The sequence below is a fragment of the Cydia strobilella genome, chromosome 6 (assembly GCF_947568885.1).
Source record: "Cydia strobilella chromosome 6, ilCydStro3.1, whole genome shotgun sequence".
NCBI lineage: Eukaryota > Metazoa > Arthropoda > Insecta > Lepidoptera > Tortricidae > Cydia > Cydia strobilella.
Genome location: NC_086046.1, coordinates 17,662,806 through 17,683,455, shown reverse-complemented (window position 1 = coordinate 17,683,455; position 20,650 = coordinate 17,662,806). Strand labels below are relative to the sequence as shown.

Below are 20,650 nucleotides of genomic sequence, written 5' to 3'. Positions count from 1 at the left end.
CGGTACCATTCGATTACTTACATTTTATTTAAAAAATATATTGTATAGCAACAATATACATAAACGCAACATTTCACCGACAAAATCGCAATTTCCTTGTTTTCCATACATCGAAACGGCTTCTAAGCAAAGTGACACAGTGACGTCACGATGTGTTAGAGCGTTGTAAAAATGCCAGACTTTGACCATCATTTGTGACTTGTGAGTTTTGTATTGCTTTAAGACAAAGGGTCCCTTTAGGGACATTTGATCCTCAGTACAAACCTGATCGACTAATACCATTAAAAAAAATTGTCAACTACCCTATTATTTCCATAAATTTTACAAACCTACTAGCTACACCTACTTGAAAACACCAACAATGATATTGTTATGAAAAATCCGGAAACCGAAAAATATTATCCGGAATTGTGAAAATAATTTCCGGATTTCTGAATAACACTGGAAAAATAAATACCCAACTTATTCACGTGAATCATAAAATCTGAGGGCCTACCGCGAACGAACTACGTTTAACTTGTTGCCTCTCTGTCGCACTCATGAATACGTACGTCAGTGTGACAGGGAGGCAACACGTCGAAAGTGGTTCGCGGTAGGCCCTCTGTTTCTAAATTAAAGTACTTAACTTGTACGGTCAGCTGCAGAGACGAGGTACCACCCCTGCATAGAAATTTGTATGCAGGGGTGGTACCTTTTCTCTGCAGCTGACTGTACATTGTTTCGATACTTCGTAATTATCCTCTTTGCTTCGTCTTCTAGATTAGAAATAAACACAATGTAGTTTCACGTAATGCATGACCTGAAACACTAAATTTGAGAGAATAGAAAAAGAAAAAGTTTAAATCGTATTGACGTCTGACATTACCATCATTCACAATTTTCAGTGCTACGCCTGACACACGTTCTTATAATAAATAGATATTTTTTCTAGCTAGAAATAAATTCTATTGTTTAATCATAGCGTACAATGGGTAAAAGAAAGCACAAGAGCAAAGATCGGGATTACGAACATTTGCTTCACAAAATAACGAAGCTAGAAAAGGTTATTAAACGACACCGACATGATGATCTTGTGCAATCCCCGAATAACATGAAAGGTCAGTCCTTTAACATTTTGTACGAGTATCTTTTTCAGCAATAAAGAAAATAGCTACTTTTGCATAGATATTCCTACAATAACAAACGAAGTTTGGATATTAACGAAATTATGGATATTTATGACAAATAATTATTTATCACGTGTATGGTTCGTACTGCGGGCAGTTTTTGGGGCTGTCACTTTACTTACTGACGTGAATATATACCTGATTGAAGTTGAATATCTACAGTTTAACAGAATGTCTACTATTTAACATTTCCCACGTCCCACGTGTATGGTTCGTACTGCGGGCAGTTTCTGGGACTGTCACTTTACGTTCTGACGTGAACATATACGAGCAATGCGGGCAACCTGTGGGGTTGTCACTTTGCCGTAATTACAAGCCTGTCATATATTTACAGACGCGTCGCCAGTAGATGATGATTACTCGGTATCTGTAACAGAAGAGGACATACATCATGTTGAAACCGTAAGATCGACCGTACACATACCTGAACAATCGACAAAACCCGCCAACCCTCTCTGTTCACTATCCTCACCTACAGCATCAGGCATGCCGCCGCCGCGGGCACCTACTCAAACATCTGTGCAGCAAACAGTACCCCCCACCTTTTCCGTACAAAATGTTCCTTTATCGGATACACGGGAAGTACTACCAACGCAACCTGTAGAAACATCTGAGGAGACAGGAGACGTGATTCTAGACAGTACTCTTCTAGAAATACTGGGTGAGGATCCGTCATTAATCCAACAATATGGAAAAGAAATTCAAAACGACTTAGCAAAGCGACTACAGCATATTACGACTAATGGCTTGACCAAGGAAGTTCGTAAAGAGTTATGCGACAGGTACTTACCTCCTAGCAACTGTCCCTTGATTGACGCACCAGAACTCAATCCAGAAATAATAGCTGCGGTCTCAGACGCGGTGATGAAGCGAGACAAAGGTATTCAACTAAAACAAAAACAACTAGGACGAGCAATATCATGTGTTGCTGAGGCTCTAAGTACTTTAATGTCCAAAGAAGACAAAGATGCACCAGTTATAAAGTTATTAATGGATGCCTGTCGTTTGCTTTCGGATAATCAGAACCAAGACTCGGTTACAAGAAGAAACTTTATCTTATATAATCTGAAAAAAGACACGAAGGAACAATTACAAAAAACTAACATAGATAAAATGCTATTCGGTTCCGAACTTGCAGAAACCTTAAAAACTGCAAAATCCATTTCGAAGTCCGGAGCTGATCTGAAACCACCGGCGTCATCTAATAAAGTTTCTGGCCCTAAAAACAAGCCTTACACACCGCAACAATACACAGGAGCCCAACCTAAAAGAAATAATTTAAACTGGAAGGCTCCTCCTCTGAATCGCAGGCATCAGGGGAGCCAGAGGAGCAGGGAGCCTGCTTCTTCCAGGAATCAGCACGCGAGCAGCTCGCGAACATCTTATCGAGCGGCACGATACAGGTACTCGAGCCGCCACTAGATGGAACATCGGTGAGTTACACTGGTAGACTATCCCATTTCTACTATCAATGGTCATTATTGACCTCGGATCCGGTTATTTTATCATGGATAGCGGGATATGAGATAATTACACATCGTCCCGTGGTGCAGACTCATCCTCCTAAAAGCAAAACTTTCTCAATTAATGAGAAGCTTCAGATTTCAGAATCAATTGCAGACTTGTTAAAATCTGGCGCCATTTCTGAATGTGAACCTTGCAGTGGACAATATTTGTCGACAATTTTTTTAATTCCAAAGCCAAATGGTAAACACAGATTTATCCTTAATCTTAAAAATTTTAATAAATTCAATGACACGGAACATTTCAAACTCGAAGATTTAAGAACTGCTTTAAAGCTGGTTTCTGAGAGATGTTTCATGAGTACTCTAGACCTAAAGGATGCTTATTTTTTAATACGTATACATGATAATTCACGGAAATATCTTCGATTCGAATGCAATACAAAATTGTATGAATTTAATGTATTACCGTTTGGCCTTAGTACTGCTCCCTTTGTGTTTACGAAAATAATGAAACCCGTCACCAAATTGCTCAGAGCATGTGGTTACCTGTCCTCTGTCTATTTAGATGACTTTCTCTTAATAGGAAGTACATTTGAGTCTTGTTTGGACAATATTAAAGCTACAAAGCAATTGTTAACATCTATAGGCTTCGTTATAAATGAAGAGAAGAGCAACCTAGTACCTAATACTAGGTGTAAATTTCTAGGTTATATCATAGACACCAAAAATTTCCAAGTTACTTTACCTGATGATAAAATAGATAAAATAAAGAAAGAATTGAATCATTTTAAGACTGTGACTCTGTGAAAATAAGAGATTTTGCGCATTTAATCGGCCTGCTTAACTCGGCATGTCTTGCAGTAGAGTATGGCCAGCTTTATATTAAAGAATTCGAAAGACAAAAATACCTCAGCTTGATCAACGATCCAGATAATTTTGACAGCTATATGAACATACCTCGTACGCTGAAGTCAGAGTTTGATTGGTGGTGTCACGCCGTTAATAAACCTACTAACAAAATTAAGTATGACGACTACTGCTTGGACATTTTTAGTGATGCTTCTACCTCGGGGTGGGGGGCGGCGTGTGGAGAGAAATCTGTAGGTGGCTATTGGTCTGTGGAGGAGAGTCGCAACCATATTAACTATCTAGAAATAATGGCAACCTTTCATAGCTTACAAACTGTTGCTGAAGGCATGTCAAACTGTCAAATATTACTTCGTGTCGATAACACGACGGCAATTTCCTATATAAATCGAATGGGAGGCGTGCAGTTTCCTCATCTCAACCGCGCTGCAAAGGATCTTTGGCAATGGTGTGAGGCACGGAATATTATTGTTTACGCCTCTTATATTAAGTCGGTAGATAACTCTGTGGCAGATGCGGAATCGCGTCGTCCACACCCGGATATTGAATGGGAACTAAATAATTCCGCTTTCAACGTTATTGTTAAACATTTTGGTTTGCCAGATATAGATCTTTTTGCCAGTTCTCTGAATAAAAAATGTTATGCATATGTTTCCTGGTACAGAGATCCACATGCACTTACCATAAACGCCTTCACCATTTCATGGAACAAATATTACTTTTACGCGTTCCCCCTTTTACGATGATTTTAAAGACGATAAGAGACAACGCTACAGGTATAATGGTAGTCCCCTTTTGGCCAACTCAGCCGTGGTTCCCACTATTTATGCAACTTCTTCCCACGGAGCCCTTATATTTTGAACTTAGTAGCGACTTGATCATATCTAATTCCAGCGATCGCAGTGTACACCGCCGACTTACCCTGGTTGCCGGAGTCTTATCCGGCAGTCGCTGCTAAGACATGGGACCCCTCCGTCATCCATCAATATAATGGTTGCATCTCTATCTGATAATTCTCTTAAGCAGTATGATTCTTGCCTAAAGAAATGGCACAGTTTCTGTACTATTAATAACGTTGATTTATTCACTTCTTCAATAGCAGAAATATTAACTTTCCTTACACAGTTGTATGAAGCTAATGCTCAATACGGTACTTTAAACAGCTGCAGATCTGCTCTGTCCCTACTTTTAGGCGCGCATATTGGTAACGATGATCGTATTAGACGTTTTTTCAAGGGCGTTTACAGAATGCGCCCGCCTTTACCTAAATATAATCAAACATGGAACACCTCAATAGTATTAGATAACCTAGCATCTTGGTTCCCCAATAAAAATCTTGATCTGGATAAGATAACTAGAAAACTTGTTAGTCTGCTTGCTGTCGTAACAGCTCACAGGGCTCAGACATTAGCTAAAATTATTTTAAGTAATGTTGTATTTCATAAAAACGAAGTAACTATTAAAATTCCCGATCTCGTCAAAACCTTGAGGCTAGGTGCAGCTTAACCTATGTTAACCTTACCGGCATTTCCGGAAAAGCCAGAAATTTGTCCGGTTAAAACGCTATCGGTTTACATAGATAAAACTAAATTGTTACGTCACAATCACGATTCTCTCTTTGTGAGTTTAAAAAAAACCTCATAAACCAGTAACTTCACAAACGATAAGTCGTTGGATTCGATTAACTTTAGGAGAATGCGGTATAGATATCACAATGTTTACCGCACATAGTACGCGACATGCAGCGACCTCTAAAGCGCATAGTCTGGGAGTAAACTTGGATGTAATAAGAAAGACCGCTGGATGGAGCGGGTCTTCAGTTATATTTGGTAAATTTTATAACAGATGTATTACAGAGACTGATAATTCAACCTTTGCCAAAACTATTATGGCTAATGTATTATAATTAATTGAGTTAATACTTTGGTAACCATTCAAGGTTTACAGACAATTTGTTTTTGGTTAAAGTATTAAATTTATTTGTTACTTTTAACTTGGTTTATTTATTTTTCGATATTTCACTATTCCTCTCAAGGTCTACATTGTGTTTATTTCTAATCTAGAAGACGAAGCAAAGAGGATAATTAATGATTAAACGAACTTACCCATAAGTGAAGTTCTATCATAATTATCCGAGTTGCTTCGTCGAATAGATTAGAATCCCGCCCTCCCGTTTACACTTGCCCTTATTGTGAAATATCTTCAATAAATTAACATAAATAGGGGTATAAACTATATGCATACTTAGATGTATGCACTTATATAAAAGTATGTTGTATCTCTGAACTAAATGATGGTAATGTCAGACGTCAATACGATTTAAACTTTTTCTTTTTCTATTCTCTCAAATTTAGTGTTTCAGGTCATGCATTACGTGAAACTACATTGTGTTTATTTCTAATCTATTCGACGAAGCAACTCGGATAATTATGATAGAACTTCACTTATGGGTAAGTTCGTTTAATCATTAATTATACTTTACCTATCGCCATTATTCGATTCTGTTCCCGTTTGAGTATAATTACAAAATGTCCCATTGTCTTCAAGATGACAATCTTTCTGAATTCTAAACTAGAACAAAACTTTATTCAAATCGTAATAAAAGCAACTAATATCATTATCATTTTAGAGGGCCTACTGCGAACCACGTTTGACGTGTTGCCTCTCTGTCGCACTCGTAAATTCGTACGTAAGTGTGACAGGCAGGCAACACGTCGAACGTAGTTCGCGGTAGGCCCACTATTCAATATACTCTATGGTAGGCCCTCAGTACATTCGATGCCCAACTTGTCTAAAAATTATAATATGACAGACGAATGTCTGAAATGTCAGCGTATTTAAGAATTATTTCGCTGAAATTTTAGTTTTTGCTTCGTAAATGTGACCGAAATATGCTCTCGCAGTTCACGTAGCCGTGCCCTTTTGTGTTTAGTTTTTTTTAATGCTGTGATTACCCATTTTGCCGCCAACCACCAACGTCCGCTAAACTAGTACAGGTCCGACGCTGACAGTGGTCACGGGCGTACTGGCGTGAGGAATCGACGCACGGTGTTGCCGCGTGGTTGCTGAGCAGGGTGATGTTTAGTATTATATTGTAATTATGAATGAAAAAATTTACGTATAAATGAGAGGTCAAGCAAAAACTTAGATTTACTTAAAAGCTATCGAATGAAGTAAGTCTCATATTAATTTTCCTCGTAGTACTTCTAAAATAAGGGAACAAAGTCAATTTTAAGCATATTTTCAAAAGAGAATTCTATCGAGGAAATCATGAGCCATCGTGTTTCTGACAAGCAAATAACTAGTTCAGAGTCTGAAGTTATACATACTAGAAAATAATGCTAGAAATCCTTGTAAAAGTCTGTAAATATTGCTTCAAAATAGCGCATTTTACTATACACCGCGCCTTAAGTACATATATTTATATTGTAAAACGCTTTAAATATTTAATAGTAAGTAAAGAACATTACATGTTTACTTTGTCAGATAGCTATAAGCTAACTTGTCACGTAAAGTAGAATCCAGTAGCTCTACGTGTGTGGTAGTGAGTAGTGAGATGTCTTGCCACATAAAGAATGAGCGCGATCTCGCTAAAACCACATTTGGTGTTCTAACTGATCTAACCCTAACTAAAGCAACCCAGTGTTCAATCGATACGAACGTCACATACGACCGTTCTGTAATCAAAATAATGACAGAGCGGCAAATGACAGCTAATCGGCGGTGAGAGCCGACACGGGATTGGTGGAAATCGAAAGTCGCCGGCTGATTATTGGTTTTTACACAAACGCTGTGCGGTCGGCGTTTACGACCGGTAATGACGGTCTGTTCATGGCCAAGTGCAACCGTAGTTTACTGAGACCTTTTTATATAGGTACGTAATACAATGCCATTTTGTTTTTGTTGTCATTCGAAATGCTTTTTGCATACAAGCACACACCACAATAAGCTAACATACAGGTTTGAATGACTGTTCGTAGCTAATTTTATTTTTCATTAACGATTTTATATAAAAAGCTATTCCACTCATCAAGTCAGTCAATGCCGTGCAATAATAATCATTCTTTACTACAAAATCTGAGGAAAATAACCTGAATCGTTCTAATGATCTATTAGTGGCCATGCCCCAGGGAAAGCCGGGCCATAATTGCAAACCGATTTGCCAAGAAACTCGGGGCATCCTTTATGTTTAGGTTCGCACGCATTACTCGCGATTAGCGATATTAAGACAACGTGCGTGAACATCCCTAATGCGTCCCTTTCTTACAATGTAATGTGGGAGGAGAATAGCAATACAATCACTAAGTTTTTTTTATATTAACTAAAGCAGCGTTTTGGAATCTTTTTGGCGTAGTTTAACCATTTAGGAAGATGCAAACAAAAATAAAGCAAACCCCATCCTTCTATCTATATTATTATTTTTGCTCTGAGTATTTATTAGGTTTGTCCATTAATTATTGACTTATATACCTAGAGGGATTCTAGTTAATGAGGCCAATTAATTCTACAAGTAAATAGTACAAGTACCTACGTCAAATATGTAGGTTACAAACCGATACAATTACCTAAGAAAATTGCAAATAAAGCAATTTTTCCACGGCAATTCTTAAGCCCTGCTCCACCGATTGCAAACCAGATCAATTTAGTGATAAGATCTCTCCCACAGTTATTAACAATCTCTTGTAGAAAACAGTTACCGAGCGGGATTAGTGATTGACGACCGCTGGAAGCCTACTGTTATGACCAAAGGTTTGTGGTGAAGGGTTTTGTCTAGGCTGAAAAAGAGAACGTAATGTTTTTCAAGTAAATATACACTAAATATGTTCGTGTTCTAGTATTATTTTAGAGTTTGATCTGCAGTCTAGTATCTAGTAATCAGTAATCATGATAACATAAAATTTTATGCAAACTATTATTTCTTTTGCATGCTATATACATATAACAATAATATGGCATGCCAAAGAAATCTAAGTCTGCATATAAATAGGGTAATTACCAGTTAGTCGCCTAAGTTTTGTAGGTAATCTTTATTTGCAATTTTTAATATTTTACCGGTTTTCTTTTTTAATGTTTGTTGTAAAACAACTTTATAAATAAATGCTCGAATTTATTAATAAAACTAGCGACACGCTCCGGCTTCGCACGGGTTAACCTTAACAAATTATACACCTAAACCTTTCTCAACAATTAGTCTATTGATAGTTGAAAACCGCATGAAAATCCGTTTAGTAGCTTTTGAGTTTGCCGCGAGCATACAGACAGTCAGACGAACGCGGTGGGGGACTTTGTTTTATAAAATGTATAGATATTCTACTTTAGGTTAATAAATATCCAATTTCGTTTATCAAATAAGCTGTAAATCAAACGCCTATAAAACTTTACGATAAATAAATTCCATGTTAACGACTAAACGAGAGGTAATTTGCCAGTTTAACGCGTAACACCTTCCGCAAATATCTTTGTTTTTATGCAATATCTAAAACGCATCGTGTTTTATTAGTGCATAAAAACAAAGAAAAAAACATAATAAATCTTACTATTTAAGAACAAGAAAAAAACCTACAGATAAATATCAGTCCCAGATCGCCGTCAACGGGCAAGGTGCCCAGAAGGCTGGCCGTATTTCCTCGCTGTGGCGGTACTAATATGACATGCGAAATAATGGCCAGCCTTCTGGTCACCAGAAGCCTCTATTTATTACGCAGCGTATTACGTAGGCGAACAACACGCGAACGCTAAGCGGCGCGGAGCGGAGCGGGGTGAATCAATCCTTTGTTACCACCTATACAAGTGTCCTACGTGGGCGATCTCGTTGCGAACGCGAACGCCTTGGGCCCGCCACGCCGCGCCGCGCCGCTTCGCTTCGCGTTCGCGAGTGTTCGCCTACGTAAGACGTAGCGTTAGGCCGACAAGTCTTTGTACAGTCGACGCGCATTTGGCCCCCATGGCCCCAAAGTTTCAACACCAAACGCCGTAAATATGTAGCTGCTTCCCATAGCGTTATATTTGCGGCGCTTGAGGCTTTCGGCCGAGGAAGCCGCAGCGCCAGCAGCATCTTTGGTGCTTGGAACATGGGACGGTGCCAGGGTATCAACGCAAGTAGCGTCCTAAACTAGCGGCCGACCCATGCTCCAAGGCACCAGGGTCATTCCGTCGGGCCTCTTGCCGTCATCCCTGGCCAGACTGCTGGGCTCGAGGACTGCTTGGTAGTGCATTACAAATAAATGTAATACAAATACATAATACCCAGTCTCAAGTGTCAATTTGCAATATAAGTTACTCGTATCCTTTTGCAGGTAAATGAATAAATAAATATTTGGAGACAATCTTACTGATCGACCTTTTTTATACCATGTTGACGGTAACCGGTAACCTTGTCTCAGACTAAAAAAGTGGTTTACAATTTCAATACTGTACCTATATATATTTATATACGAATATAGTAGTTACGTATCTCCTTCAGATAAGAAAAGGCATATTTATAATCTTCTATCGGTGCGTCCAGATTTCGCGCCTTATTTGCGTTGCGATACTCACGCATTTCATAGCTCACATAAAGCGCGCAATCTACAGCAATATGCGTGTGCCCTCGCGGCGCATTCGCCAGATCTGGACGCTCCTTTAGAAGACATCGAATTTCATTCGATTCGTTTTAAAGTTTTTGAATAGCAAATTTACGAAGATAAATCTCTGTACATTTTAAGTAGGTATTGTATCGAAAATACAATTTTTAACGGAAGGCCGAAAAACGGTCGCCACTTTCCGCTCAGCATTACCTTGCATCGATAACATAAATAAGCGACACCTCATTATCACCTATTATGTGTTTACCACTTAATAACACGCGCCGACACGACAGCTAAGTGAATGGAAAATGAATATTAAAACTTAAAACATGCAATACTGAGTAATTGCAATTTGAGAATTGTCGTTGTCTTGTTGGTGATATCAGATACAATATTGTAACAAAGAATGACACTTGAGTTTCGTGCTTGGCTGCGTACATGGCTTCGTTATCAGTCCCATAATTTATTGTAGAAAGAAGCATGCAAAATATTATTACATCCTTTTTTGGCTCTACATCTTTTCCACTTATTCCCTATTGCCAGTGACTTATTATTAACTCGGGTACGTATTTTGATCGTCTTGGTCTTCACTTGTACCCATGCTGAAATTTCTTAATTCCGTTTTATATCAAATTTTGTTTTGAAATTGTACCTACTGAAGAAGGTTTTCCGGATCAGATCGCTTTTCGCGTTCGCTTTCTAAGGCGTTTCTAATATTTTTTGGTGGTGTTGTATTTTATTGTTGTAATATTACCTATGTAGGCAAATTCTTACATTTACCTATCTTTGATGATATATTATAATATATATATTTTTTATGTTGAAAGTAGGTAATTAATAGCTTCGACCGCCGATGGCTGAAGATCGGGCTAAGTCCGGGCCTTATAAGGAAATGCGGCCGGTCACAGGCGACACGCTGGCTTTTATGAAAGAGCCTACTGTCTACACTTTAGAGCGTTCGTAAAACAGGCCAATTTCTATGTCTCCTGAAATAAAAAACTTACTTTTAATCTGGGGGGTTTTCCTCCTCGCCTCGTTTTCCCAGTTCCATCCTAAATGATCTCAGTCCCTAATACTATGAATGACGCTAGTTTTTACAATAGCGACTGCTTACTTTTTGACTAAGAGCGACATTCGAACTTAAACAATCTGAACTTCATTTATTATGTATTTGACATTACTCGCTGTGTATTTCGCAAGCTTCAATTTACTTCAAGTCATCTGCTAATGTAAATCAATATAAAATCAAGTAGTAATTTTACAAGTTCGAATACGGCTCAAGTCGGCCGAAGGTCGGGCTAAGCCCGGGCCTTATAAGGAGGAGCAGACGGCGGCGACACGCTGGCTGTTGCGACATTAGACTAGACGTCATATAGCATACTCACAGCAGTGTAGAGAAATGTTATTAGGGCCGTATTTTCGTAAAAATATAAATACAATAAAAATAAAATTACGAATATTTACATACGTCAGTTTTTGAAAATGCAAAAACAGGTAGGTGCAGTGTAATTTTTGAACCGGAATTTAATAGTAATTTATCAAGAACAATAGAAAAACAATGTTGCTCTCAAAAAGGCACTTCATGTTACTGAGAAAAGGTTTTATTATAAGTTTCTGTTTGTCTTTCTGCATTTTTAACGGTTTAAAACTAAAGATTACGTCAGCCAAACGACAGAATATGAACGCTAATTGCTATTATGAAACATGATAAAGCCTCATAAAAATTACCAATAGCCATTAACTTTCTAAGACCTATTATCTCAACCTAAAATTATATGACATACGAGTATGTAATCTTAGTTTATTGCACAAATCAAAATAGGAACAATGGATTGCTTAAAGTTGCAATTTTGCGTCGCCGCCCGTTACTAAAGAGCATAATATTATATTTATACAGACTAGCGGCCCGCCCCAGCTTCGCACGGGTAGTTCAACTAATTTACACAAAACATACAAATTATACATATAAACCTTCCTCTTGAATCACTATAGCTATTAAACAAACCGCATCAAAATCCGTTGCGCAGTTTTAAAGATCTAAGCATACGTAGGGACAGACGGACAGACAGCGAAAAGCGACTTTGTTTTATACTATGTAGTGATATACATTCCCATTGTCTACTAAATGCATGCTAAATGTTCTTTTTCATATTGATAAAAGAATATTTGTATTTGTAAATGCAATTGGACGCTAAGTGGCACGCTAGCTGAAGCGTCAAAATGACGTTGCGCTGCAGGTTGAAGGCTTAAACCGTAGACCAAGGTGTTAGGCCGGGGTCTCCAAGCTTTTTGACGTGAGACCCACGGCTAGGCCATCGGCTCTTCTTCCATTTCTTCGTTTCCATTTCTCGGGCTGGATTATATGGCCTTTGATTCTCCCACTTCCATTCCGCAAGCCTAAAGTAAGGGTTTGCAGAGAGCCTTAGTTTACCTCTAACCCGGTGTAAAAATGATCTTAAGAATTTAAGATCATTCACAAATGTTCCTCAGAGGGTGTAAGCTGGTTTTCTAGATTCACTCATTCTCTATGTCCAATTAGAATAAAACCTTAGGTCTCGCTCTCGAAACAGAATCACACTGTTGCACAGGATTTTGTGCCTTATAATATTTTAATCCGCAGCGTGAAACAGCGGCTCAAATGTCACGCCTCCGGCATTTTAGCGTAGTAGGAAACGTGATATTTTTGAGGTTCTAGCTCACCTGAATAACGACAGAATAGTGACACGTGCCTCAAGGTTGTTCAGTTTATTTTAGTGCCATTTTGCGGTGCATGGATTTGCGTCACACCGTTGGGTGACTGTTGAGTGCATCTAGTTCTCAATATCGCTGTGTTAGCTTTTAGGGCTGGTTGTGTTAGGCCAAAGTTAATCGTAACTATGTAACGTTCAATAAATAAAAATAATGATGATAAATTCATGTTTTTCAATTATCTGACTAGTTCTAGTATCGTAGGTAGGTAACATTAATATAGTATATATTATTCTTGTCATTCAAAAGATGTTTAAAATAAACGTTAAATTCCTTTTAAAATTAGTTATTTATTTAAATTTATTATTTATTTAAAACACATAAAAAATAAAAAACCGGCCAAGTGCGAGTCGGACTCGCGCACTAAGGGTTCCGTACCGTTACGCAAAAAAACGACATAAAATCACGTTTGTTGTATGGGAGCCCCATTTAAATATTTATATTATTCTGTTTTTAGTATTTGTTGTTATAGCGGCAATAGAAATACATCATCTGTGAAAATTTCAACTGTCTAGCTATCACGGTTCATGAGATACAGCCTGGTGACAGACAGACGGACAGCGGAGTCTTAGTAATATCCCGTTTTTACCCTTTGGGTACGGAACCCTAAAAAGCAAGAATTTATTAAATGTCATTTATCACAAAGACAGGATTTCAACTGAGCTTGGTAGGAATCCCGCTGGCTTTAAAGGCGACCAATAAACAGCTATTATCTGTCAGCAATACTATAATTTGCAATATTATGGCGTCAGCTCCAAAACTTAAGCCCTAGGAATCTGGCCGATCAGGCGATCACTAATATTAATACGACTTAGACACAGTAACAGATCATATTTAAGCAGCACATTGACAATTAGTACACAAACGTTTAGTGTCGTAGATAAACTTTTTTGTAGCAAGTAAAAGTAAAATATTGGAATGCTTATCATCGTAACATTGACCCTTTGATTTAAAATTACTCTCGTTTTTCATTTGTATCTATCAAAAAATACAATTCTAAGTATGTAGTATAGGCATCATTGCATAATCAACGCTAACACGCTACGGTTATTATAAACTGTAGACTTCAGATTATAATAATGTAGTTAGAGGAAAGTTCAAGAAGTGTTGCCATCTAATTATTTTTTAAACCTAATAAAGATACTGTTAAGTTGCACTGCGCCGATAGCATTCCTCCGGTCCTATCACCGCTTGTCCAATTAAAGCAAGTGAATGTTTGACTGCGCATTACTGGGCCCCTAGTTTCCTGGTGTTAAATCAATCCGTCTAACAGCCATTGATTAGTTGAAACCGTATCATCTACTACGCGAATGCTAAGTGTTTTACATTATCTGTGTACAGTAATCGTAATGAATAAGGATTTAGTAAATTATTTATTTACTAGCGACCCGCCCCGGCTTCGCACGGGTACTTCAACTAATTTACACAAAACCTTTACAAATTATACATATAAACCTTCCTCTTGAATCACTCTATCTGTTAAAAAAACCGCATCAAAATTCGTTGCGTAGTTTTAAAGATCTAAGCATACATAGGGACAGACATACATACAGACAGCGGAAAGCGACTTTGTGTTATTGTAGTGATTTATCCACTGTTTTTAGTAATAACATGCAAATCATAACTTAAATTTAGCATTCCGTAAGTGGTCAATAGCGTCGCTCGTGAGGTCTTTCAACGGTAAAAATTAGACGTTGAAAATAAAACGTTCGTAAATAAAGTCAAACGTGATGTAAGTACGTATAGATCCGCTGTTAACGACGAGGTACCTATATGACGTATAAGACAACTTTTTTTAACTTTCTTATTTGGTACGACCTCTATAGGTAAGTAAAATATCTATTTAATTGACACAAATTTGCAGGTTTCACTGTATACGTAGTTATGTGACCATTACTAGGATAAGAAAGTCTAAAAATGGGTAACGCAAAAAAATGTTTCTCGTTTCAAATTCGGGCGTAATTTTATGTAGGTAAGGATTGTAACCAAGTCACCGCTGTCATTCGCATGTGTCGGATCGGATTCGGATAGTCATGAACATTATTGTGTTTTGTTATCAAGCAACAACTATACAAACTGTAGAAAGTTTACTGTTATTTAACTACCAGTAAAGGACATTGACTGACTAGAAATAAATTACTTAAAAGGTGAAATAACGTTTCCTTTCTTATAGCCCTAGTTTTTGTGCCTGAACGGGGATTGTTGAGATTACAGACTCCGGACATTTAGTGGGTGATAAATTTTTACGAGTTCACGCCGAGGGTTACTACAATGTTGTAAAACGTAAAATGAAGTCATAATACAAACCATATAAAAACCGGTCAAGTGCGGCGCATTTATTAAATACAAATTGTGTTCAACATTTTTGTAATAATTGTCTGGTGCTTTATTTCTTGCATGGTGTGAAATGATTTATTTTAAATACAATTAAATAAAAATGTCTAACTTTTTAAGAAGCCTGATGTAGATTGGACGAAGTTTGCTGCGGATGCCGTTTTGTACGCTTTTGATGAAACTTCGCTGTGAATACCTAAAAATGTTGACTGACAAAATTTTAAATTTGTTTGTTGTGGTGTCTTACGAACGTGGCTCAATTATCCGTGACAACCCTAACGGCATCACATATAACAAAAAAATAGTAGGTCGATCGTGCTAAAATGCATACAATTTGCAGTAGACGTGCTATTCTGATCCCGGCTAGCCGTACTCGGACCAAACACAGTCCTTATCGGCCATTTAGCGTTTTTTTAAAGTATATTGCGCCCCGCGGACTTACTTAGCATAACCGTTTTACATAATTACCGACGCGGAGGAAAGTTTCATGGGATGTAATCGCGAAGATATTATCACAGGTAATATTGTTAGCATTTTATAGGACTTTCGCATTATAACTGCTGCTGTGTCGTTGGAAAATTGTCCCTGGACGCTAATGTTTGTTTATTGTTTAATTATTCCTAGATGTGCATATACACAACTTAATCCGAACCCGCAACTATATAAACTAGGTATTTTATTTTGGTTATTTATTTTGACTTTTTACTTAAACAAAATTAAAATGAAATGTCGACCAGGTCAGACACCTATTTAATTTATTACCACCATAGATATTGCTAAACTACTGTTGGATTTAGACACAACGAAACCTTATGTTATGCTCTATCTCGTTCTCAATACCTATAGTACCCAAAAAATGTGTTTTTACCATTTATCTCATGTAAATTAGCAACCGACTTTTGCTAACTCGTCTACTGATACCATTTATTTTAAAAGAAGGTGTTAATTTATTAGGTCTCGTTGAATTCAATATAATAATGTTGTCCGGCCTCAGCAATTTATCAGCGCTGCAATCATTGAATTCCTCTTTTATCACGAGATAAAGATGTGTACAGATAAGTAATCATACCAATAAAATTAACTCTACGATCCCGCTAAACTGTTGACGCTGGGCAGTAAATTTAAATAAATACCTATTACTAGTCAAAGGCTGACCCGGAGAGGCAATTTGTTTTCAAGTTACATGATTTACTAGGTTCAGAACGAGGAAATAGCATGCGCATGTTGCCATCATTACGTTCTCTCAGTGATATCAGCATGCTAATGGGAGCTATGCGATTGAACGTGGATGTATCCGTAAATTACGTTAATTCTGTAAATAAAAATTATAATAAGCAAGCAATTCACCTTGTGGTATAGTTTTTACGCTATTGCACAAAAGCCATTGTTTCTTTTGTGTGAGCGCGTGGCCATTGTGCCAGCGCGTTCCATGCGCTAAGACAATGTCCACGCATTCAGACACATTGGCCACGCGCTCGCACAAAATAAACAATGGCTTTTGTTTAACAGATTAGGATCTTTGGCGTAAAACTCATTTGAGAAGATTCAAACTATATCTGCAAGTATAACTTGAGTACTACTATGATACTTCCTTTATTAACATTTTCCACGAAAGTACCTATAATTATAATGCAACCGGCCAATAATCGTTACTTTAACCCTCCTAAGTTCAACCTCGCCACTTACAAGGAAAGTGAACTGAGGACGAGCTTCCAAAAAATGTGTATGGTTTATTTTTCGCTCATAACGCTTATAATATTTAACAAAATGTCAAACCAAAGGGCATAGATTTGGTTAGTATGCATCAAATTGTTGTGTAAAAATATATTCCATAATGACATCCAGAGAGGAAAATGGGGACTACGTTTGTATGGAGAAGTCCGTATGAAAGAGAAGTGTATGAAATAGTCCCCGGCAAGCTCGCTTCTCCATACAAACGTAGTTACGCTCTCATTTTAGAACGACTAGATAGATTTCATTGCTCTGAAAATGTGTACCTACAATAGGATAAGGTATATCTATGCCTGTAATAAGTTTATATATATAGCTTCAGATACCATAGTTAAAAAATACAGCGACTATGTTTTTCATACAAAACTTGTTTGCTTTATTTCGTTTGTTTTAAAAGCTGGAGCTGTATAAACTAATTACAGGCATAGATATACCTCATGTCATTGTATGTGCAGTTTCATTACAATCCAACCCGTCGTTTTAAAATGAAAACGAAACTCCGTTTGTATGGGAAGGTGAAATTCGGCCCAGCTTGCCGAGGACTTAATCAAAGCCCTGAGCCACACAGGCAGCTGTAAAAACCCCACAAAGCCGGAAAGAGTGAATCTGATCGCCGTAATCGGTGTAACTTGACTCTACTCGTACTTTATACGCTGCGGCGATTGTGCGGCTTCGATGCGTTAACTGGATTTTGTATGTAAGTGGTTTTATTAAGGCGCTTCTTGGACGTGGAATTACGCATAGTATTAATTATTAAAGTATTCTTCGGAATTTTATGCCACTTGTGTTTTGTTCAAAATGTTAATGTTAATGTTCCATCAGTTTCATGAGTTGTAAAGTAATTATATAACTTTGTCGTCAGATTGCGATTGTGCTTATCATTGTACTTCAATGGCTGAGAACCTTGGACATAAACTTGTGTCATATGTACAGTCGAAGGCAAAAATATCGATCCAGACAAATGGCTCAAAAATATGTGAACACGACTTTATTGTCTAAGGTGTAAAAGCGTACACATATTTTTGAAACTTTGGGAATGTATATATATTTATGCCCTTGACTGTACCTGCTATATTTACGATTTATTTCAGATTTTTTTTGATGCCATTCGATTAAATGAATTGTACTTCTTTCTTAATATATTTTTTAAGGCCAATTATGTCAAACATGCTATACAGTTTGATGTTTTCTATTATGGGATCAGCTGCTAGCGCAATTTAATTGCCATTGGGTTTTAGAAGATTATTAATTTTCATCCCAACCCACATACTCATCCATTCTTTTCAAAACAGGATACTTGTACATTGTCAGTAGGTACCTAATACCATTCTAGGCGAGGATTTATAAACTTTTATTTGAAAGCACATGTCAGGTTCTCCTTATTCTGGCGTATCCGATGGGAGTTGAAGTAGACTTAACGAACTGACAACGTCAAGGCTTATTAAAATAATCCCTAACGTGGTTAATATAGAACCGTCATCGTAAAGGACACTCGCTCCATTTCAAAAGAAATATCCTTGCCACGGACACAGTAGAACTATCCTTTAATGTAATTATTTATAAATAGTCTTTATTGCGAAGGTTTAAAGACGAGGTTTCTATTTTTAAAATGTACGTTTACAATTCGATTCACTGATCATACGACTTTAAAAATAGTTTTTATTACAAGGGAATCCCGTCGTAGCTATTCTACACAACTATGGATGGAAACGATGAACGATGTAACAATATACGGGTTTCGTACTTAATGCCTTATGAGACGGGTCTAGGCAGGGTATGTGTCGTTACGATCGTCAAAGAAATGTAAACAGTTTTCGCCTTATTACAGGGAAATAAGATGCAAATGTGTAGATATATTTAATGTGGTGCACAATACGCTTCATTAGAGCGATTAGCGTCTGATCCGCTATTTATCCGAGCTATCATACGCGTTGACGGGCGTGGGCGTAAAGCCGCGGACTAGAGATGTGATCTTGTGTGGTCACCTCGGTACATTATTTTAATAACATAAGTACATTATAATTATTATCGGACTTATCAGAGAACTGTAAGATTTTCACAATACATTTTTGCAGTGTTATTATAATTACTTACGAATACCATCACAGACGGTTCGCCGCAAGCCGCAACGCAAGCGGCTCAAAGAATAGAATCAAAATTTTATAGATTGCCTTACTCTATGGATCATGTCACCAGATTTCATTTAATCGGCTATGGCTATATGGTAGTTAAACAGTGACCCTGTGCACTTTTTTTTAATAAATTTTATGGGACAATTTTACGCAAATCGCCCTAGTCCCAGAGTGAGCTCAATTAGGACTGAAAGTCCTTTCTACTTATTGCTCTTTTTTATACCCATATAAATACATTTACGACGTTCTGACTTAATTGTACATCAGCTCGAACCCTAATCCCTGAGTTACATAACCGTTAAAAGCCAGAAGCCACATTTTTCAATCCTACGATCCACCTGTCATTGACTCTGATTTACAAACATTCCTACAATTAAACCCCTTGCCATAACAGTGCAGCCATAAAACTAGTATATTATATTCCTTCGTTAACCAAGGCATCGTCAATCTTCCCTCATCGGAATCTGCCAGTAGATTAGTAACGCCAAAGATGTAACAGCTCTATATTTATGACATCCGCCATTCGCTTTTCGAGTTGTGACTGCCAGTGTCACTCCGCGGTAAATTAGTTCCTGTACCTGTTTTGATAAGCTGGTCGTGTTACTCGTATTCCCGTTGCTTTTCATGCGAAATATCTACAGTATTCGCTTCAGGGAATACAGCATCTGTTACACAAAGTTAACGGGTCTTCGGATCACCCTTCACTCTGGTTTACTTGATGCGACTGGTCGGTAGGCAATGGGAACAGCCACCGCAGTAGCACCGATTATGACACCCAAAGAACGACGTAAGTGACGTACTTCAAGTACTAACTTAATATCCTCTTATACAAGGGGGTTAGCTCTATTGAGACTGGATCTTGTTTGGCGCCTGTGAAAAGGATTACTGTGATGCCTGAATGGATAGGAAGATTTTATTTGCCGATATGCAATTTCCTCTTCTTTTATAACTATGTAGCTTCTTGAAGGTACAGACTGTATTTAATATTATTGTAAAAATAGTAGGCTTAACATTAGAGCCTTGACCATACCTTGACTGTAACAAAAACGTGGAAATGTAACATGTGAACCTCTTGTATGTATTAATAATGTTTAACCTAAAGCAAATAAGATTATTATGTGATGTACCTATTCATTTTCTAAAATACACCATGAGCAAATTGACCATGACTATTTTGTTATGAATCATAATAAGTGACTGGAAAAATCTCTAGATTCTTATTTGACAAAATAATTCCTCAACGGACATTTTTTATCGTTGTTAGATAACAATACGCAGTTGCGCGTAACACGAATACAATAGCTTGTATTGGATGTTTTTTTTCACTTGGCCCTAAATAGTTTTTTTTTAATAGAGGATTCAAGGTTCAACTGGCCACGCTCTGCTGTGATCTTTATTGCGCAATTGCGCATTATATTTTATATGTTAAAAAAAGGAAGGTTTAATTTTAATTTAATGACAAAAACTTGTTATTTATTATAAGTCATCGGATTGGTTTGCCTCTACTAATACCTACCTACGTAGGTGTAATGTAGGCAGCTAATCAGATTAATTTCAATTAATCTTTATCCAATATATTTTTATATAAAAAAGAGGCATTCATTCATGGAAACAGCATACATATTTTAATATAGGTAAAA

General features: G+C 37.4%; 2 protein-coding genes across 10 annotated transcripts in view; both read left to right on the top strand.

Annotated features, from left to right (window-relative positions):
• Positions 1-20,650, top strand: part of LOC134742191 (rho GTPase-activating protein 23) — a 402,175-nt gene that overhangs the window by 268,581 nt on the left and 112,944 nt on the right. The window lies entirely within an intron of this gene.
• LOC134742302 (uncharacterized) lies at positions 968-2,588 on the top strand. Its single transcript, XM_063675353.1, has 2 exons — positions 968-1,097; positions 1,501-2,588. The coding sequence occupies exons 1-2, from the start codon at positions 968-970 to the stop codon at positions 2,586-2,588; spliced, it is 1,218 nt and encodes a 405-aa protein (XP_063531423.1).

Bases quoted from the DNA above. Each gene is read 5' to 3' on its own strand.
- LOC134742302 (XM_063675353.1), top strand. From the start codon at position 968: ATGGGTAAAAGAAAGCACAAGAGCAAAGATCGGGATTACGAACATTTG. The intron at 1,098-1,500 runs GTCAGTCCTTTA...ATATATTTACAG, and splicing joins ATCCCCGAATAACATGAAAG to ACGCGTCGCCAGTAGATGAT.